The sequence below is a fragment of the Oreochromis niloticus genome, linkage group LG5 (genome assembly GCF_001858045.2).
Source record: "Oreochromis niloticus isolate F11D_XX linkage group LG5, O_niloticus_UMD_NMBU, whole genome shotgun sequence".
Lineage (NCBI taxonomy): Eukaryota > Metazoa > Chordata > Actinopteri > Cichliformes > Cichlidae > Oreochromis > Oreochromis niloticus.
The window spans coordinates 26,922,984-26,945,532 of NC_031970.2; the positions used below are offsets into that span (position 1 = coordinate 26,922,984).

At 41.1% G+C, this 22,549-nt stretch overlaps 1 protein-coding gene across 7 annotated transcripts in view; it reads left to right on the top strand.

Annotated features, from left to right (window-relative positions):
- dlgap4b (discs, large (Drosophila) homolog-associated protein 4b) overlaps window positions 1-22,549 on the top strand; it is a 117,237-nt gene that overhangs the window by 88,720 nt on the left and 5,968 nt on the right. For 3 of the 7 annotated variants that reach the window (XM_025907383.1, XM_025907382.1, XM_025907381.1), the window contains 11 exons: window positions 554-1,842; window positions 2,020-2,234; window positions 3,531-3,632; window positions 4,354-4,498; window positions 5,636-5,891; window positions 6,186-6,338; window positions 15,184-15,623; window positions 16,236-16,324; window positions 17,663-18,144; window positions 19,929-20,020; window positions 22,084-22,254. In XM_025907383.1, coding sequence (XP_025763168.1) covers window positions 622-1,842; window positions 2,020-2,234; window positions 3,531-3,632; window positions 4,354-4,498; window positions 5,636-5,891; window positions 6,186-6,338; window positions 15,184-15,623; window positions 16,236-16,324; window positions 17,663-18,144; window positions 19,929-20,020; window positions 22,084-22,254 — 3,366 coding nt within the window. In that variant the 5' untranslated portion in view covers window positions 554-621. Of the gene's footprint in view, window positions 1-553; window positions 1,843-2,019; window positions 2,235-3,530; window positions 3,633-4,353; window positions 4,499-5,635; window positions 5,892-6,185; window positions 6,339-15,183; window positions 15,624-16,235; window positions 16,325-17,662; window positions 18,145-19,928; window positions 20,021-22,083; window positions 22,292-22,549 lie in introns of all 7 variants that reach the window. The other 4 variants (XM_025907386.1, XM_025907384.1, XM_025907385.1 and 1 more) reach the window with 4 other exon arrangements.

Below are 22,549 nucleotides of genomic sequence, written 5' to 3' on the forward strand. Positions count from 1 at the left end.
ATTATGTTTTGGATTTTTTTAAATTATTATTAAAGGAAAGGCCACAAAATCAAATCTGCATTTGTTTGTGGGTGCTCATGAAAGGAAATGTTTGTGCAATGATGAATATTCCCCTGACCTTTTTTTTCTGAATGTGATTAGACAGAAAAAGGAGATATTTGTTCGCTGGCAGCTGCAAAGACCCACATAAATGCAGAGGCGTCTCGAGTAACTCAGTACTGTCAGCAGTTTTTTCCCTACTGATAATCTAAGCCCTGACCCACAAGCTGCAGCGCGCCTTTGTTTAACATGTTGTTTTTCTATCCATTTCTTGCATTTTAACACAGATGTTCACTGTGGGAGACAGTGGAAAGCTGGCTCATTCACTGCACAGACAAAAAAATGCCTTCCAGCTAGTCTGTTTTAGTCTGGTTTAGCACAGAAGTGGGCGTATTTGTGTGGCCAAGCTGATGTGGATGGTTGAGTTTGAGTGTTTGTGTTATGTGCTGTATTAATCAGCTCTAAACCTTTTTCCTTCTGTCTTTGTGTTGGGTTGTTTGTCTCTCTTTTCTAGGAAATATCTTCAAAGGAATCTCTCTTCTGGCCTGGAGGTCTTCTAGAGGGTTGGACCTCCTCGCCATCATGAAAGGCTTAGGGACCAACCGCAGCAGACACCTGTCTGATTCCTGCAACCCTTCTGCAGACCATTCAGAGGCCCTCTTCTCTCAGAAGACCACCACACTTCCTCGCAGCCCTTACTTGCTGAGTCCCACAATGGACCACTATGGCACCATGGACCCCCACCTTTACTCTTCAGCTAATCCAAGCTCCCTTCCACCAGAATGCATGCTGCCCCTCAACAACCAGCTGTCCAACAGCAGCACCTTTCCTGGGATTCACTACAACTCCTACGACCAGTCTGATTTTTCTCCTCCTGGGGACAGCATCGGAGGAATAAGCACAGGGACCTTGGGGACCTCCATGTCCATGGGCATGGGAACGGGAATGGGCATGGGCATGGCAGGACTGAGCGCACGAACACCTATGATTACAAGTGGCTCGGCAACAATATCACATCATATGACCAAGAACCAGACCCCACCAAGTCTGCTTGAGTTTGATAAACAGTTACCTGGTGGCCGTGATGGATTCAGCACATTGCAGTTTCACCGAACATCTGCTGCTGCTGCTGCCAAGCAGCGTACGGACAGTCCTGGTCGTATTCGTTACATGCTGCACTCAGTGCAGAAGCTCTTTGCAAAGTCGCAGTCACTGGAGAGCCACAACATGAAAGGAAATGTTAATGGACGGTCGACCGGCAGTGGTGGAGGTTCGTCTAGTACGGAGGATGGAGGGAAGCACAATCGCAGAGCCAAAAGTAAAGATCGGGGTACAAAATCAGAAGCAACTGCCAAGCGACGGCCACGCTCCAACATGTCGGGCTACTGGAGCTCGGACGATCTGGACAGCAGCGATTTGAGCAGCTACCACAACACCATGGCCATGATGACTCTCGGGCGTCCATCTGGCCCGGACAGCCACGGGGGGCAGAACAGATACATCCACAGTGGCTACAACACTATCAGCTCCTCTAAAAGCAGCAGTGACTTAAAGTATCAGGCACTTCCTGGGCCAGGGGGTGGAGGAGGTGGTGGATTAAGTGGACTAGGTGGATTAAGTGGACCAGGAGGTTTGATGATGAATGATAGTGACTATATGAAAGGAGGGTCATGGTCCACATTAACCATGGGTCAACCAAGACAGATTATTCAGAAGGGCTCAGCTACTCTGGACAGGTCCATGCTCAAGTCCAAGTCCTGCCAACAAGAACTAACCTGCAACTACCTACAGGTTGGAAGAAGGGTGAGTAGCCCACAAAGTAGAGTGGATAAAAAATTATATTCTATCTATTTGTTGAGTGTTTACTGTATGTTTATATAAGCTATTACCATTAAGGGAAACACTTCAGTGGTTAGGTAACAACATAGATCGTTAAAAACTGACTGAAGACTCATTTTGTTCACTTAATGGTGGCTATAGGGTGACTGGAGCAGCTCATTAGGTCGCAGCGGGGGTGCCAATGAAATCCCATGCCGGCGGATGCGGAGTGGTAGCTATGTGAAGGCAATGGGAGACATGGAAGACAGCGATGACTCTGAGGGAAGTCCCAAACCCTCACCAAAAACTGCTGCTCGGCGTCAGAGCTACCTCAGGGCTACCCAGCAGTCTCTGAGTGACCAGTTTCCCCCACGCAAGTAAGGGCACAAACTGAACTATGGTTTATTACACATTAGCATAAACAATAAGGGAGAAACTCTTCACATACAAACAAGGATCAAAGAAGAAGAAGAAGAAAGCGTATGGTTACCGTTCATGAGAACAACTAGAAACCATGCCTGTTTCTCCAGTCATGATAAGCTGGGAAAAATACAACATGTTGTTTTTAATGCATGACTATAGTCAGAAGAAAAGTTACTGATTGGCCCTTTAAAATGTATGTAGCCCCCCAAAAAATCTGCTGATTTTCAGAGAACGCCCAAAACGTTTATTAGCGCGCACTGTTATAAATACTGATTGGCAAAAGCTCTTAACAATCAAACAACAGGAAAAAAAATTCTATGGATACATACTGAAGCCCCAGCCTCAGAACAGACACACACACACAAGTGCGCACGTGTACACACAGTTCACGCTGCGCTTACTCACGCATAGAAGTGGTGTCAGACTCCCTGCTGCTGTCCACATGTCACTCTTACTATCATACCTCAGCTGTGATTTACCTACATACTATTGGCCTTAGAAAGCATCACTAAGATAATACGCTATACAATAGTGCAGTTTACACAATACGACACTGACTTTTGTTTGCATTCAGCCAGTAAATCAGCACAAATCAGCCCGATCGCTTTGACTAAGTGGGATTGTGGCTCACTTGCCTCTGAATGACATGCTTTCTGGAGCAAAGCATTGCACAATGTGTGATGCAAGCACAGTGGGACATTGCTAATTGACTGTGCTTTTTCATGCAAGGCAAGAAAATATAGTCATATTGTTTCATTTTTATCCACAGCGATGTTACACTAATTTAAGCCACAGCTGTCACGCTTTCTAATGTATAATCAACTTTTCAAATATTGACTTGTTAGAGAAATGTATGAAATTTTAATACCCCGCGATAACATCTTTTCCCCCAGATTATCATGCTTTGACAAACTTTAGTGTATTTTGGGCTTTTTTTGTCAGTGTCTATTACATTCATATACATACATGACACAAAACCTTGATGCAATAATGTGTTGTATAATTTCCTTTTGATGTATCTTATAATTCTGGTTGGATCAGAGACAGAGGGTAAAGAAGACAAGCAAGAGGTTGGGGGGGTGGGGGGGTGGGGGGGTGATAATCATGGGCACAGCTTACCTACCAAACACACCAAGCAATTTAAAATCTAGAATTACGCTTGAATGACTTACCCTAATACCCCCCTGCTAATTCCTGATCGTCCAACCCTACTTTCTTCCGTTCTGCGCCTACCTGATTGGCGTGAGCAGCAGAACCCTGGAATACACCTTGTTGCAAGGGGAGCTAGATGCCCTGTGGTCTCCACTCCACAGTATGACCTCTCTGCACCAGCTGGGCAGGTCAATGAGCAGGTTAGTGATAGGTCTGCAAGCCACTTCTCAGGGGCGCGGTGCAGAACACTTCAGATCGGATTGGTCTATGATCAGTGACTTTGCACTGCCCCCCTCAGATGTCTGAAAGTGGAAACTCCAAATGCAAAAATTCATGTCCTGCTGCCAACAACTGCTAACCTCCCGTAAGCTTGTAAATACCATCTGTCCAGTGCTTTTAGGTGGAAAGTAGCTTCAACACTATTCAAATTAGGGAATGAGGGGGACATCTGTGTCCATACATTTTGGCATGGCATTTTACTGCCATGTCACTATCACTGTGTGCCAACAAAGAACATGTAAAACATTCTATTTTTAGCTTAATAAAAACCTAAACATGTTTTGTTTTGGCACCATGATGGCATAGAACGCTGTGCACTGTACATGCCTCGCCTGACATCATTGGCTTTGCATGCTGGGATGCTAAAATGACTAATGCTAAAATTAGATGAAATAGAGATGAGATTTGGAGCATCAAAGTGGAAATTAAAGGGACTTCAATAATAAACTTGTCCTCCTTTTATCTCTCTTTCAATTTCTGGTTTTGCTGGTCACTCATTTTCTCCCTTGATCAACGTTTTCCCTTTTGCCTTTCTGTCATTGTGCATTAGCAGCAGCATATCCTGTTTACAATCATTTTCCATCAGTTTTTCTCCTTAGACTTCATATCCCTAAATGATATTTTGGTTACTTCCCTTCCCAGCTGTCTTCCATCTCTCAGAGAGTTCTCCAATAATCGCAGCCTAGACAACCTAGACTGTATCGGGAGTATAGGCTCATCTTTGCCACCATGGGACGACGATGACTTCAGCCAGGCTTGCAGTACCTTGGGCAGACGCATGGGACAGGTCAGTGTTTTCCTGGAAGACTGACAGGACAAATGTGGCATCTCTTATCTTTCAGAGGTTAAAAAAATGTTTTCCATTTCTGTCTGTGTCTCATTTGCTTCCATTATCTTCCTAATGAGTTCCGAGTGCATTTGTTCTCGATCATAATTTACATCATTTGGCTCCTGGCAAACTTTCTACTCTCACATCACCAGTCAAAGACCCTTTTGTCTGCCTCGAGCTACACTCGTTTCCTTAGTATAATTTACATTTTCACAGATACAGCCCGAACAACTGTAATAAAACGAGCTCCCAGCGAACAAAAATTCCCTATTTTCTGACTGCATCTCACTGATAGTTTAAATTTCCAGTTCATCCACTTACATAAGAACTATTAGCCTCCCAATGTCAAGGTCGGTGAGATGATGAACAACTGTGCAGCGTGGCTCTGATCTTCCTCAGTGAAATGAGGCAGTGCAGGCTATTAGTACAGGATTTACAGCCAATCTCTGACAGCTCACTCACTGCATTACAACACATTCGCCCAGTATATCAATTTAGGGTTTGAACTTACATGCACAGTAGCGAGCCATGCAAATTCATTATGCATTATATTTTTGACTTAGTGATGGACTTTTTCCAGAGCAGAAAAATTCAAATTACCTGAAACATTTACCTGATTGTGCCAATGTGTGCTTACACTCACCTTTAGAAAAGTCAGAGCAAAAGCTGAATTTATATGAGCACTGAGTCACTACATGAAAAAGTCACATCTGTTGCCTTATTTTTTTTGGTTTCTTTGTTTTTAGCATTATTGTTGTACAGTTTTATGTGAGGAAAAAAATTTAAATAACGGTGCAGATCACTAGAAGAAAAAATTACTTTAATGCATACAAATATAGCCTATAAAATAAATCACAGTCTAATATATCATAATTTGGACATCATAAAAATGCATTTATAGCAAATTCTACATACCCTTAACCATACACACATTTGCACAAGTGCACACATTTGGTGGTTTTACTGCACATCTAGAGGCTACTCCTAGCAGCTACTCTCAAGGCAGCCGCCTTGAGTGCGCAGAGCAGCTGCAGTGAACAAAATAACTACTGCTACATCAGTGCCAATCTTGTTTTTTTTTTTCCTTCACTCTAGCTACGAGACCTAGAAAGGAGCCATCATTATGAAGACCGCAGCTCAGATTCTACATTTAGAGATTCCTGTTCCCATTCTCAGGACAACTCAGAGCCTCCAGACCTACCCATGCCTACGTGCTTCCGATCCCGCAGCCACAGCTACCTGAGAGCCATCCAGGCTGGCTGTTCCCAAGATGACGACGTTGCATCCATCGACTCGGGCTGCTCTCCGCCTCCCATTGACACCACGGTTCGCACCTACAGCACCAGCACTGGTGAGTCCCAGACTGAAAAACTGATGGTAAATTGCAGATTTTTTATAAAACAATATAGGAAGAGTCATTGCCACAAATCACAGTAATGTGTTCCCAACTGATAAAACCATTTTCTTTCACTCCTTTTCAAGTGTGACACAATCACATGAGCCCAAATTCTTTGCTTTGCTTTGCGTTTTCCATGGTAGTAGTTTGAATGTTCATTATAACCTTGGTCTTTGGCGGGCAACTGATCCTCCAGCATGCACACAGCATTACATTTAGCTCAAATGCAGCCTTTTTTGCCCATGCTAGACGACCTTTCTGCACAATGGAAGACATGGAAAGAACAGTTTGGCTCTTACCTGAGAGCCACAGGCTTGGACAAAGAACCAAAGGAGAAACAACTTGCAATTTTTCTTCAGCGTTTTGGGGCAGACAGACCACGCATCCTACCCCCACGCACAGGTAACAATGTGAAACCAGCCCCCTTTCCCCCTAAAATCATTCTATCCATTTACCACTTCATGAACTACAAAGAAAAAATAAATAAATAAAATGTTTATCAGTACAAATATAAAGTTGTCAAACTGCTGGATAGAGACTAGATTGAAATCATACTCTAAGTATACATTACTGTGTAACTTGTGATTACAGGACATGGTAGCACAAGAAGACAGTGGGCAGTTTGTTTGCTAACCTAAATTTTAATTTCACAGGAATGTTTTACTGGTTGTTGACATCTCCTGACGCAGAACTGGAATATGGGTTTATATGCCTAGGTTACTATTAAAAAACAAACAAAAAAAACATCCACTTTGTGGCGCTCTTCACACAGTCTGTAAATCACAGACCACATGCTGCCTTCATGGTAATGAAACTTTTCAGTGCTACTTGGGGGATTATTCTGTAGCTTCAGTCTACATATTTTCACCAAGGATTTGTTTTTTGTTTTTTTATTAAATGTGTTTACTTGCGCATAAACACAATAGGAAAAATTAGCTTGTTTGTTGTTTTGTTTTTCAAAAAAAAATTGCATAAACAATTACAAAAATTACAAATTACATTTGAGAAATTAAATCCAATTTCATTTCTGATTATCAGAGTTTAGAGTTTAGACTTAAATACATCAGATAGAGTTGCTTTTTTGTTGTATAAGAAACAATCATATTTTACTTAGAAAGGGTCTTTGTTGCAGTTATACTAATACTTAATTTACTTGTGCAAAATTTAAGGCATTATGAATATGGTTGTGTCTAGAATTGCATTTTACAGCAGTGGAACAGAATTAAAACTAACACTTTCATTGGCAGCAAGCCTGGGATCCTGCAAAACTTTACAGTTAGAGAAAGAAATTTTCATTTTAGATCTCATTTTATTTCAGTTGTTGTTATCCTTACCCTATTTTTTATGTCTGAATTTAAAAAAAAAAGAAGAAGTTGTAGGACCTTGCCGATGCTATTATTAGCATTTTTTTTTTTAATGGAAAAAAAGAAAGAAAAGAAAAAAGCTTTTGGTCTTCTGACGGTGGTGATAGAATGTCCGAGGTGCTCCTGAAGGCATCAAGTAGAGCTGCCACCACGCCTCCCTGGAGCTCAGAGAGACGCTCCAAACAAAAGGCAACAAAACCCGGCTTTTAGTCTCCACAGGCGTGACAGGTAGTGCGTGTCGACAGCTGTCATTGAAACAGTCTTTACTCAAGACTCTTCGTATTTTTTGACTGCGCTCTGAGAACAGGGTAAGTAAACTAACCGTTCTCAGCTTACTGTTTACACTTTATCATCAATTACGCTCAAGTTTGGTGTCCCGGTTTGTTCGGTGACAGGATGACGTTTAGCTGTTGCCCACGGACGTATGCTTTGTGGCGTTAGGACGATAATTGAGCATTCCCGTTGATAGTTTCTGATGGATAAGGGCGGTGTTTCTGAACACAAGTCTAAGTGGACGGCTAAATTCACTTGTCTTCATTAAAATTGGTCTGCACAGGGGGATTATTTAAGGGCTGCCCCAATATTCGCCCAAATGTTGGTTTAGAGCCCTTTTCAGGTTACATTTAAGGCTCTGCAGTTCTGTAACTGTGAAAAATCTGCCTGTGTCCTGATGATGGTTTCCATGACAAGGGAGTGGTGGTGATGGTTACAGGCAGTGTTGTGTGTTTCTTGTGATGTTAATGGATTAAACTGTACACAATCCATACTTTGCTGATAAACCCAGCATCACAGTCCACCTCGTGCTGTTTCTGAACCATCAGTGTCACTTGAACCAGTTGTTGTTACTGATCCAGTGTTTATATTGGCTTACGCTGAGCTGGACCTGTCATCCACCATGTTCAGTCTTTCCAGTCTTTATTGAGAACGTGGTTATGTTTGGATCCAACCTTCTTGCCCTCAGCTTTTTTCCATCCTGGTTTATTAAATAAGCATTTTGGGATGAAGATTAGTGTGTTCTTTAGTAAAGTTGTGTACCCTATAACAAGATGGATTATATGCTGGATTATAGCTGGTGTGCTGGTATCTTAAGGGTTTGGTTTTTAACTTGTTGTGTCCTTAATTATTTAATTACTATTGCAATATTCTGCTTGAGGGCGAACTTTAACTCACTCAAGCTCCTAAAACGAATTGATCAAATGTTCCAAACCCGATGGTGGGAACTGCCCTTCAAGCAGTGGTTGCATTGTGGGAACTACAAGTGGTTATCATCTATTCAGTATTCCCATACCAAATAGTAAAAAGCTGTTAAGAGAAAGGAGACTACTGTTTGTCCTGTAGCACATGTCCTATTTTTTCTTTCAGTTTGGGATTTATTCTTTATTCTTTAGTTAAGGTTTAATTAATTGGGATGGTTTTTAAAAATTGATTTATATCCTCCTAAAACCTCAGCAGTTCTTTTTTGTCCTCTGTTAGGGACATGAGTCTAAGACCTCTACATCAAGCATCATGAATGCGATCTATACGAGTCCTACTTTACTGTCAAGATGACATCCTGGTCTTTCTATTTATGCCAATGTGTTCTCTGTCAATTAAATTTCAATCATACTGAAAATCGGTTGAAATAATTTTTTGGGATGAAACATGAAAACAGGACAATACTGACTGAGACCACCAAAGAGGTGGTCCTCTGGTTACATCAAGCTGAAAATGGGCACCCGGGTTTTTTAAATAAATAAATGTCAAAGCACATAAACCAACTGCAAAGGTTTATCTCTGAAGGTAGCATTAAAACCAAACATTAAAAACACCAGCTTAATTCATTCTTCAGCATATCTGTGTTCACAGCATGACTCAGATAACCTCTGCTCTAAATTTACTGGCTCCTAGTTATAGATCGAGACAGATTCTTCAAGCTTACGCACTCCAGAGTAATACTTGATCTTCATGCCTCAGATAAGGACGAAAAGAATAAAGCCTTCTGAAAGGTGATGTAACAAGGCTGCCTCATTCTGCTGAGGCAATGGAAAGACGATTTCCTTCACAGGCCAGTGTCTTGTGCGGCAGAGCCCTACTTTTTACAGAAATTCTTATCAATACAGTGGGGGAAATAACTATTTGATCCAGTACTGAATTTGTAAGTTTGTTCATTTCTTTGGAAGCGAGCTGTCTCTAATTTTTATGGTAGTTTTATTTTTAAAGGAGAGAGACAGAATATCAACCAAAAATCCAGAAAAAACACATCAAATAAAAGTTACAAACTTTGTTCACACAGCCACAATTCTGGCTCCCAAAATTTGTCTATGTGCTCATGTGACACACAAATTACAGTATATTACAGATACTACTAATCTCAACTTGTTATGTGTACAAAGCACTTCTGTCAACAGAATCAATTTCTTCCATTCAAACCTTTCCGCGAAAGTGGGCAAGACCAAAGAGGTGTCAGAGTATGTCACGGGAACGCTTGTAGACCTGCAAAAAGCTGGAATGAGCTGCAAGGCCATCAACAAGAATCTTGATGAGAACGTGGCAACTGCTCGTGCGATTATTCAGAACTGGAAGAAATATAAAATCGGTCACAATCAGGAGCTCCATGCAAGATTTTTCTTTGTAGGGTGAAGATGATTATGAGAACGATGGTGGATCAGCCAAAAAACACATGGCAGGAGCTTGTTAGTGATCTGAAGATAGTTAGGACCTCAGTCACCAAGAACACCATTGCTAACGCACTGTACTACATAGCAATGTAGTACTATACATTTCTCCTGCTCAAGAAGTTTGACAGTGAACATCTAAATAATTCAGTGAAAATTTGGCAGAAAGTGCTGTGGTCAGATGAAACTAAAATCAAGCTCTTTGGCACCAACCTGACCCGTCGTGTTTGAAGGAAAAGAAATGCTGAGTATAATCCAATGAACACCATCCCCACAGTCAAGCAGGGAGATGGAAACAGTATCATTTAGAGCTGTTTTTCTCTTAAGGGTACAGGATAACTTCACCGCACTGTTGGTTGAGAAAACTACCATAACTAATAGAGACTGTTAACCTCATTGTAAGTGAGCAAACCTACAAATTGAGCAGCAGATGAAATAATTATTTCCCACGCTGCTATTGTGTCTCAATAGAAGATAAATCTAATTTTTTTTAAAAACAACAACAATTGATGCAACATGTTGCTTTCAAACATAATGCTGAAATTATCTAAAAAAAATCTAGATATCAAAACATTTTTTTCAGCAACCTGCTTTTTTTTTCTCTCTCTCTCCTTTGTTAAATTTTTTACTCCAAAGACCAACTATATGTTTTTAATTCAGTGCATCCCTGTTGAAGCTTATTTTGTGTAACTAAAAGGCAGCAGTTTTTGGCTTCATGTCTGTTTTGTAGCTCTTTTCTGCAGTTCTGAAAAAAACTTAGGGTTAGAAAGGGCTGGCTGCACTTTTATTGTACAATTTAAAAGAAGATTTTTCTGTTTCCACAGCTGTGTATGCCGGTGTGGCTGAAATCTTTAACCTAAGCAAGTACAGGAAACAGTCTGATGAGAGAATGTGCTACTTGCTGTTCCTCTGTTGTTAATGCGTTTCTGCACTGGGTACTCTTTCTGATCGCAACAGGCTTTCTACACCTGTTTTCTATGCTATCATACAGTTGACTTTTTACACTTTGCTCATTAATCTGTATGAACAACAGTGGATTGTGTGAGTAAACTCCAGACTTGTTAAAAACCAGTTGGGTCACTCGTGTGGTTGCTAATCTGTATCTGGAGGAATCTGCATAGTCTCGTGGGAACACAGTCGTGGTGCTCAAAAAGACACGGGAGAAAATGTTTGACAGTTTGTCAAGTAGACACAAGGTTTTCCTACCACTGTCCATCTAAAATATACCGTCTTTGGAATTAATGTTGTTTATTTGACAACATACTGATTGTATTTGAGTGTCCCGTTTGTTGTGTCCAGCTCTGCTGATTTATCTCCTGACTAATCTCAGAGGCAGATGTCAGTTATGACAGTTGTGTGAGTAAAGCAGATTCGGCGGCATTAAGAGTTAAGAGGGTGAATTCTGGTCAGATGACGAAAGCGTGATGTGACACTTGGAGATCTGCGGGGCAGGTGTCCAAACACAGACATGCACATTATCTATGCCCTCTAACACCTCGTCATGGTGACAGTTACCCCGCACGCTGGGACTGATTGATTGATATACCTTTATTAGTCCCACAAGGGGGATGCATTAGTAGTGCCAGCGCACCACATCACACGCTGTGCTCTGCCTAGTGTCTAACTCTCGTTAGAAAAAGGAGAGGAAACGTGGACTTTTCAGCTGTATCAGCGAGGATGTTGGTCATTCTTGGTGGATAGTGACGTGTATGGCTATGATGAGTGTTAAAGTGAAACTTTCTTGAATGACATTTGTTTGACAGTGTTTGTGTGGAAAGATGTCGAGAGTGGATAGGAGCTGGACTGAAATAATGGCAAGTCCCAGACACTTTACAGTTTTTGTTTTGTCAGCTTTTAGGCTAGCTCAGAGTTGGTGCCTTCCATCTTTGAAATGTGTGTTTCAGTGCATCAACTATCGATGCATCAGGTCAACAAGAAGAACTGTTACAAGTTTTTAAGGCTGATGAGGAAACTCAAATCTGATATTTGTTAACCTCTACAAATGCCTGATTATGCAAAAGTCAGCGAATAATTGTGCTGAATAATCGTGTTCTCGATATTGACCGTTATGACTATTCAGGCTTTCGCCATATTGGCAACACCAGTGGATCCTTTATTGTCAGTTTATGTTTCCTATTAGGAAAGGGTGTGTAAAAGGGTGTGCGTGTTTGCTCTCCTCTCTGTGAAAGGAAGAAGACACGCTCTATGACTGGAGCAGGGCCAGTTTAGGTGTGGACTGGGTATCATCTCCACTGTTTATTAACTCTGTCATTGTTCAGGCTTCTCTGGAATGTGATCTTGAGTGCATCGCTGTTTAGTGTCACAGGGGGGACAAAGGGCAGCAGTCACAAGTGAGACTTCTTGGCTGTTGACAGGTATTAGTCTCTCAGTAGGAAGTATTGTATTTTTGTTTTTTCCAGACGTTTATCTTCAAAGTCCTGAATTATTCCATTCAGACTTTTTTTGTGCTAGTAAATGAAGTAACAGCATTTTTTTTCAGACTGGAAAAAGAATTCCCTGTATTCATACATCTTGGACTGCCAGAAGGACCTTAGATCTAATGACGGTCCAGTACTTCAGGCTGGTAACTGACAGCAAATTGACAAAATTGACTCGCACTTTATCAGATTAAACTGACTCAATAATATGTACGAGGTCAGATGAGCTGTGAGTGTGTGTGTTTGGAGGTAAAGATAAGGAGCAGATTATGGTGAACACATGACCCTTTTGTTAGTGATTCAGAGCAGCTCACATGTTTGCTGCAGGGCTTTTTAAAAACCCTTCTTGGTATTTTGACCGCAGCTTTCAGTGAAACCTGATGAAGCGTAAACAATGTTGAATGGAGTTCACCAGAAGCTGTTGTGTTTCTTCTATTCTAAAATGTAAAATTTAGCACGTGACTATAGGAATCTCTGATCATGTCCTGCTGTTGTGCCACGTTTTACGCTTTGATTAACAGAGCTTTTTGGTAGTGAAGCTAAGCCTGACTATAATGTTAAATAGGCCAAGTTTAAATTTCTATTAAGGCGTTATATATTATATTTGATGCATGAGTTTTTGTGACTTTTTGACACTTTCACATCATCTGTGTGCTTTTTTTTTTTTCCCCCAGCTGAAAAAACAAAATAAAAGGCACAACACATTTTTAATGATGTAACAAATCTGATGCCAATTAAAACTCATATATGCAAATATTTACTTGATTTTACTTTATTTTATCAGAAAGTAAAATAAACAGTCCCATTTCAAAAAATTAGAATTTTCCAGCAATTATTTCATGGTTCAGGCTTTAAAAGGTCAGTTTCTTCTCTCAGCTTCAAAGGGTTGGACTCTTCTCTGTGCCAATACTCTTTCATGTTTTTTTACTCATTCCTCTTTTTTTCCTCATGTGATGTCAAATAAATCATCTATTTGAGGGATTATACAGCAACCAAAGGGTTTACAGTGTTACAGTAATATTCCCTGTTTAGATTAGACATTTTTAGTGGTACTCCATCGCACTCTGCCATTACTGTGTGTGTAGCATGAGGGGAATAGTGGTCTCTTCTACAGAGTCCTTGTGTTTAGACTAACTATAGAAGCCTGTGAGTGTGTTTACATGATCTTAATGGGAATCTGTTGCCTTGAACTGAACATCTATATAGCTTATGATTGATGACTCGATAATACGCAGCTCTAGAATGGCCAAATGTTCTATTCTTAAAAAGATTTATATCACAAATCCTTCTTCCGATTTTACTAATATAGATCAGAGAGAAATGAAAGCTATAAAGAAAACTGAATGAATAGCCATGCTAGCATTGAATCATTGTGGTCTAATAGGCAGAGGGCAGACGTTGGTATGAGCTAGAAAATCTGCTTTTTATATTGCGTGATGGTCTCATGTTGTGTGGATTTCATGTAAACTAACACAAACTGTTACCAGTATAAGGAGCTTGGCTTCAGAATTTTAACCCCTGTATATGGTACGCTGCCATGTGACCATGAAACTGGAGCATTGCGACGCGGTCGAGTATTAACACACAGCTAGCATATTTGTTTTGTTGGTGCAGCATTGAATATGTCAAAGCATATAGACCCGAGCCCCTTTCAGATGAGCCCTTCTTTCCATTGATCTGATGGCATCTGAACGCGTCGGGCTAGATGAGCGTCTGACTGGGCACTCTGGTTACTTTTCGCCACAGCAATCTAACTCGCTCAGAGTGTGAGGTGCGGAGGGAGCTACTGCATCACATGCAGCACACACACGCTTACATTGAGTAAGTTACTCAGATAGATATTAACATATATAGTTACGCTTAATGAATTAATGCTTACAGTTTTCATTAATATAGGTGCAAAAAGTCTTTTCTCACGAGTGCAATGGTGCTCTCCACCACTGTCACTGATGTATCTGACAGAACATTAAAAGTGACCTGTGTCGGAGTCACTGCAGAAAACTTATGTATCCCATGTTTGAAAAGCCCAGCTGCTTGCTTTTTTTGTGTCTTGCCAAATTGACATTTATTACTCAACATGCTGTAACAACAAGCATAAATGCACTATGAAAGGTGGTGGAAAGAGAGAATATTTTACTTGTAAAGGTGTTATAAAAATGTTAATTGCATGTTATCTCTTACTACACAGATTTTATTTGAGTGGTTTTTCTCCCTCCTTTGTGTATACGTTCTCTCTGCGTTATCTTTTATGACTGGAGGGCATTTTTGGACTGTCATTGGTGAGCACTGCAGATAAATCTATCTCCCTCAGCTGTTCTACCATATTTGGCTTTGAGTGTCAAGTGGCCAGAAATTGGTTTACTGATTTCATCACCTGTCTTGTGATTGAGTCTTTGAAGCACACGGGGTGTGTGTGATTTAATTTAGCAACCTTTATGGGATGATAAGTTTGTTCAATTTTCTGCCTGATTAGATTTTCCACTTTATGGGATGCTTCCCCAGTTCTGCTGGAGCTCCAGCTTTCATGCAACAGTGTCTCTGTGTGTTTATGTGCAGCTGAAGAGTTTTGCTTTGGACATGTAGAAAAGTGGTTAGCGAGTTCTTAGAACGACCCTGATAAACAAATGGGTAATGCATTTAGCTGTTTGCAGTTCTACTTATGCATTTTATTATCATTGATTCCTCCTTGTTTTGCGTTCACAATCCCTAGAAGTCACTTGCCAGTTCACTGAAACTCTTATTTATAATCCTTCTCTTCTAATTTCTCCCTCTCTGCTCTTTTCTCCTTCAGTCTCCACATGCATAACCACCTGTAAGAAAGCAGCTCCTCCACCAGTGCCGCCCCGTACAACCTCCAAGCCCTACATCTCAGTGACCGTGCAGAGCAGCACAGAATCGGCCCAGGACAACTACTTGGACCAGCAGGACAGGAGGTCAGAGGTCAACAGCCAATCTAGCCACGCTCAAAGCAATTCTTCTGACAGCCTTGACAGCACCCGTGCCAACAGCCTGGCCCGGGGCATTCCCCGCCCTCCGCACATCATCCCCACTCCTATTGCTACCCCGAGAGAACCAATTGCCCCCGCCACTGCAAATGCTTCCACTGAGACAAGTGACTCTGTAGTCCAGCACGAACCCCTAAAATCGGGATTTAATAAAGGAAATCTTGCAGCAGAGGAGCCCCTAGTAGCCCCGGTGCCCAGGCGGAAACTTTCCTCCATTGGCATACAGGTAGGACAGGGGTGGCTGTACCACTGTTGCACAGTTGTGTAGAAATCAGACGTTAACTACACATCTAACACAAAGCAGTGCCAATAGTCACATCGTTGACTGAAGTGTAACTCGTTTTGCCTGCTGATCTTGAATCCAGGAAAAAGCTAATTTTGTTCATGATCTCTGTCTAAATGTTTCCCATCAAACCTAAAAGTATGCCTGGAAGTTAAAGGTCTCATTACTGTGACTCTTGCTCTCTCATTACACCTGGCGAGAGCAATTTTTTTTTTTTTTTTTTTTTTTTACTGTGGTATTGAAGTCAAACCACATATTTTCGCTTCACCCTCTTCTCACTTTCTGTTCTGAAGCAGAAATATTTTATCCATTTTCCAGATCCGGCTCTCAATGACTCATTTAGAACAACCTTTGGTCTCAGCATTGTAATGAAACCAAGCATAAATTATACAGGTTTTTTTTTTCTTTTCATTTTTTCCACTAATGTTTTGTTTTGTCACTCTGGGATGCCAGCTAGTAGCCATTGCTCGGTGCCATATTAATTGATTCGTGAGCGTAGTTTCGACAAAGCCTTTGACTATATTTTTGTTTGTGTCATTGTTCCTTACTTTTCAGGTGGACTGTATTCAGGAAGTTGCACGAGAAGAGACTCCTCCCCTGACCAGATTTCAATCAATTGGAGTACAGGTGGAGGACGGGTGGCAGTAAGTCCTCTTCCTGTCCTTTTAACAACGTGAGGAATTTATATTATAGCCACACATACTCCTCTGACTGTTCTTTCCCTTTCCAGGAGCTTTGTAGATGTTAAAGCACCCTCATTGTCTTTGTGTGTTGTGTTTTCAATGTTGAACCATATTCCCATAATGAATATTTACTACTCAAAGATCCCCTCTGGGCATGTACAAATAAACAAAAATATTAATCACGTGTAATGTAATGGGGGGGAAAAATTAATTACTCGCCTAGAAATTCTTAAAAGCCACCTACATTGAATTCAAATTGTCAAATATGAAGCTATTTTTTATCTTAATTGAAAAGTTTAACTGCTGGTTGTAAGGCTCCTCATTCATTACTTTCTGTGAGTGATAGTTGTGCAGCAGGGTCCAAAATTATCTTAGTTTGCTAAAGTCTGTCTTTTGAACTCAACTTGTAGCAAGTAAATGTGAAAATAGTCTTAAAGTGTTAAACTGTGAACATGCATAATGCAGTTAAATGTGAAATGTGCACACAATTTAAACTTGCCACAGGGTGATGACTCACACTGTTTCTATAGATTATATTCAAGTGCTGCAGACAGTCTGGAAAGTGCAGATTGAGTGTTTTATGCATTTATTAGACGTGTATACAATCAGTTAGCTTATATAGTAAGTGACTGTCAGCTTTCTTGTCTCTATACAGTCTTTTGCAAAGTGCTTGAATATAATCAAGATAACGGAGAACAGGGCAAATGCACGTCTGTCTCTGGCAGCTAGTTTTGGCTTCGCACCACGGGAAACTTTAAATATGTCTCTGTTTAATGTGTGGTTAAGATTCATTTGTTTGGTGCAGTGCATTCTGTGACTTTGTATTTTGCTGGTATTGTGCTATGTGACTGTTATGTCAGTTTTGGTGCAATAATACTGTCATTCTTCAGGTTTTTTTCCTCCCTCTTCTTTATAATGTTTCATTATTTGACTGAACGCAAACCTCCTTATGTTCATTTTCTGACTGATAACAGTAATGCTCAGTCATTGCATCCATCATATCTAATCAGCCCTACAAAAACAAGAAGCTAGAGTTTCAATCCTCACAAATCATTTGATGCCGGTCTGAGTGCATCATGATGTATGCAAGGCCCAGACTCCATCAGATCCTCTGTATTTATAATGTCTACATTGACCAGTGGAATTGGCTCACTGTTTAAACTAAGAAAGACCTGTTTGTTCCAGTAAGGAGTAAACAGGTTTTCTTTGTTAATGTTGTGCACATAAAATGTCACAATGTTTTTCTTCTAGTTATGAAAAAAAGCAAATTTATCACAGTGTCAACTACTTTTGTTTCAGGCTCAGTCACTCCAGCAGCATGGCCTCAAAACACGAAACAGACTCAGACACGCAGGACATCTCTATCATCTCCCATGTAATTAATGCCAAACCCACTGAGAAGAAAGTCATGGTCAATTGTGCCAGTCAGTCCATGAGCTCCCCTCCTGGACGAGACTCTTTAGACAGCGCCGACCCCACCGGAGACACCTCTTCACCTCCACCTCCCAGGCAGATTCTCAACCGCTCCACCACAAGAAGCAGCTCTTCCTCTTTCTCGGAAAGTCTGGACCCAGCGTTGGACCCCTCTTCTCTTCCACCGCCAGACCCCTGGCTGGACAGCGGGAATAACAGCAGTGTCCCTCAGAGCGGAGGAGGGGGAACGCTGTGTCGGAGGGACGGCCAGTGGTTCTTGAAGCTGCTGCAGGCCGAGACGGGACGCATGGAAGGCTGGTGCCAGCAGATGGAACAGGAAACCAAAGATAACCAGCTCTCAGAAGAGGGTAAGGATGGCAGGGTGCTCACTGTAACACAGTTTTCTCATTGTTTAAGTGCCTCTGCCAGCTGGAGAAAGTTGCAGAATAGGAAAAGCATAAATCAGCTTACTTTGTGTTGTTTCGGATATGGTTTAGGTTGTGGTGACACATTTTGTTATTGTCTGGAACAGAGAGTGTTAAATTCACAGCAGAGCCTGTGACTCCTGGGTATTGGTGTGTACCACAGTGGCAAAATTACAGGAAGAAAAACAAGATTTCTCGGAAATAAACATGAACTAATTAAACCTCGTGACCATAAAACAAATTCACAAGTTCATTGCACTACCGGGGATAGTTTTGTGTGCAGTAACATAAAGGAAATTGTTTTTAAAAAAAACTGATACGTGAATCAATCGGGACGCACTCTCCTGAAAAAACATAACACTCCAATTGCTCTGGTTTCCTCCCACACTCCCAGAATCATAGACTGAGCTGTGGTGACCATAGTTTTAATGGTCACATAAACCCTGAACAGTCAGTTTCTCTTTACTGAGTTTATCGAAGACGTTTCACCTCTCATCCAAGAAACTATGTCATGACATAGTTTGTCCAGTAGGATGCGCTGTTACTCTAGTATTTACATGAGTCAGCAGGAGTAAGCAGAGTCTGCAGCACATGTAGTTGAGTCCACTTATAAGAAAAACTTTTCAGTAAAACGTTCTTTTTGGGGAGTTTTAAGCGGTTGTAAATGTATTTACTGCATAGGAGTGTGTTTCATTATAAGCTAGCGATGCAATCACATAAATACCATGATTGTGTTTTGTTTTTTCTTTTTTTTCCATTAATGATTTGAAACTTTCTACCTATGGTTGATGTAGTCATAATTTAAACCAGAAAGAGCACACCAAGGCTAAATGTCAAGTTACTACTGAAGTCAGTCATGTGCAGGCCTTCTGAATGAGCGCTTCTGCTCGAGCCGAATTCTTCCAAACGTCTGTTGTTGTCTCGCTCGGGCACTTGGTGCGGAGCTCAGTTTATGGGGTCTTGCCTCAAGGCCTCTTCTCACTCTTATCAGAGTTGCACAGCATGGCAGGGATGAGGCGGTAATACCTGGGGTTACCGCACACAAGCGGGCCTCTAATCTCCAGAATTACACAAATCTAGTCTGGACCTGATTAAACCCCCAGATTAGATTAATGCCTCCACATCAGCCTGTGGCATAGAGCAAATACACACAGTACACACAAGCAGGGCTGTGGGTGGTCAATATTCAGACAAGGCCCTTTCCTATATTTGACTGCATGTACTCAGGTGTGTGTGTGTGTGTGTGTGTGTGTGTGTGTGTGTGTGTGTGTGTGTGTGTGTGTGTGTTAATCATAAATAGTATAATAAATTTGAAATGCAGTGATCAAAATTTTGTCAGGACAGATGTTTGTCCTGATTTTTGGCAAAGCAAAAGACTAGCATAGTGACAAGTGACAGACAGAAGGCTGGGGTATCTATATAGGCTTACATTCCTTTAAATAGGATCACAATGTCCAATAGACTGTAATCCCCTTCATGACATCCTGTGAAGTCTGTTAGATTCACTGTTTCCTACACCTACGTCTAGACCCTAAAGATTTGCTTTGTATGATAATGTTCTGCACAATAGGAAAAAAACAGCAAGTGTTGACCCAGTGAGACCAACTGTATGCAGGTCAGTGTGTAAAGTACCACTATGATTCCTGTCTCTACTTTAGGAGGTAGAAAGAAAGAAAAGAGAAAATCTTCAATGATTCTTACATTTTTGTTTCTTTCTCTCACTGTAGTGCTGGGGAAGATTCGCAGTGCAGTAGGAAGTGCCCAACTCCTAATGTCTCAGAAGTTTCAGCAGTTCCGGGGACTGTGTGAACAAAACTTGGTGTGTATATCGCCTTTCTGTGATGATTCCACTCTCCAGGCTCGCTCACGAGACTGAAAGTCCCAGCTAGTTTCTTGTACCGGTTACCAATTTGGGAATTTGGGTTTTTTTCTGTCCACAGCAAGAGCTGCTTGCTTTGATGATTAGAAAAGCTTTTACACACATGACAACTAATCTGATATACAGCATATTAGGCCTACACACAACAAGTCATTGGGATCAACCCACACAAAAGAAAAGGAGCTTAAAATAAAGAAATAAGCCCTTCATCTCAAGTGTTTTAGTGAAAATGGCTATATGCCGCAGACTTTACAACAAATGCTGCAAAGTAGGAAATAAAGAGCAACTACACAGTTTATCTAAAATATATGAATATAGATCACAGCAGTGATATAAAGCTGCATAAATGTAGTGCACAGAAAAAGAAGGCACAATCTAAAAGCCAGCCTTCCCCAAGCATTATAAACAATGGCTGTGTGAGAGTAAAAGATCTCAGAGCAGCCTTTACTTCATATCTGTCAGGCAGTATCTGCAGGTTAAATCAGCAGAATAAACATAGAGGGGACAGTTTGATTTGACACTAGATGCTGAGTGGTTGTTTTCTAGATCAAAGTACTGAATTTATCAACGTGGGAGTTGGAAATGTATGATGATATTGAAATGACTAAAACCAAACCGTGCTGTGACAGTAGTCCCTCCAGCTCAACAAAAACAGTTAAGCTGTGATGTAGCTCCCCCTAGTGCTAAATATGAAAACAACAGCTTTTCTGTACCACAACTCTTGCTGGTCAAAGTAGGCAGTGCTATTATGCAGCTTTGTCCTCCTCCATTGATATTTTTCTTCTTTTTCTTTTTCTTTTTTTTTAATTTAATAAGAAGATAAAACTCTTGAGAACTAAAATACCCTCTGTGATCATGTGTTGGCCAAGAGAGGCAGCGGCTTAATCAGCAGAACAATACACACACAACAGGCACACATTTGCATTATAAAATAATGGAGGCTCCTGGTTTGTTCCTCAACATCTTAACCTATTTCCTGTTATCTGAGGGTGCCGGTTTGGGTCTTCTTCTAGACCTTGTCAAATTGGTGACACATTTGAATAACTTGCATATGGTTGTTTGAGCTGATGATCTCCGAATCTGCATTGTCTATAAATGACTCCCGATCTAAACTGTAAATAGCATTGTTGTAATTCAGCTAAACACATATTAGCAGCAGTTCTTTCAAGCCTCAAAGGAGGTTGTTTTAAAGCCAAAAAAAGGGGACGGGTCTGTTATAGTTAAAAGAAAAGAGAAAGGAGCAACCAAATAAGCTTTCTGGGTAAGAAACAGTGCTCATTTTAAAACCAGCAAACCTAGAGTCAGTGCTGTCTACTCTCTAGTCAACCTGCTGAAGGCTTCCATGGACAGTGGTGGTTCCTGCTGTGGTGAAACTACAATACACTGAGCTCCTGAGGTTCCAGTGACAGACTGGGTGTGATGTAAAGAAACCATTCCACCAAGCTGATGGCACATTATGGACATAGATACCACCCTTTTACTTGCCAAGATCATTTCAAATAGAGTTAGCCAACTTTTACATTTTCAGCCGTTAATTTTATTTTTATTCATTTATTTTTCATATAAAATTTGTTTTCCATTTTCACACATGCATTTTATTCCTGGACAAGACTTCTCTGGTACACTGAAAAGGCTGAAAACAGGCAAATTTGTCAGAATCCATGGCTTCTTTTTTGGAGCTTTAAAGGCTACACTGTGATAGCAGGAAAACAAACTAACCCATAACCAGAATGAGATTGTAGATTTTGTCCAGAATGTGAATCAAACTCCAAAAAAAAGTTAACATGTGTGGGCTTAAGGGTAGTAATAAAAAATTTTTAAAAAGCTTTTTTATTTTTAACAAGGTTTCATCAGCGGTGTAACACTTTGTACACTTAAACTTTACTGCAGTCAGCTTTTATATCTTATGATTCTTTTCTCATTGTAATATTCATTCCAGTGTTATATAGATTACATGTATTGTATTCTTACTCCTCAATCATTTTCATCTCTCTTCTGGTTAGAATACAAATGCCAACCCACGCCCTACAGCCCAGGACCTGGCTGGTTTTTGGGACCTCCTTCAGCTATCCATTGAAGACATCAGCCTCAAATTTGATGAGCTCTACCATCTCAAGTCCAATGACTGGCAGCCCGTGACATCTGCAGCTGCCCAGTCAAATTCTGAGCGGAAGGTACTTCCCACCCCTGCTGCCCAGTGCCCTGGCTGGGGTAGGAAAGCCGCCGAAACCGGCCTCTCTCCTCCCACCACCACTACCATTGCTCCCACTCTTCTTTTACCCCGCATCCCCTTTGTGGGATGAACTCTTACAAGGCCTCCCTGTCCAAAGGGGCCAGAGTGATCCCTGTAGGCATGCATGGAAAAATTAAAACATCTCAAAGAGGGCTGACGCTTGTGTGTTTTTATGTATGAAGCCCTACTTTGAGCATGCATGTGTCATTTTTCCGATCTGTGTTGCAGCGAAGCAT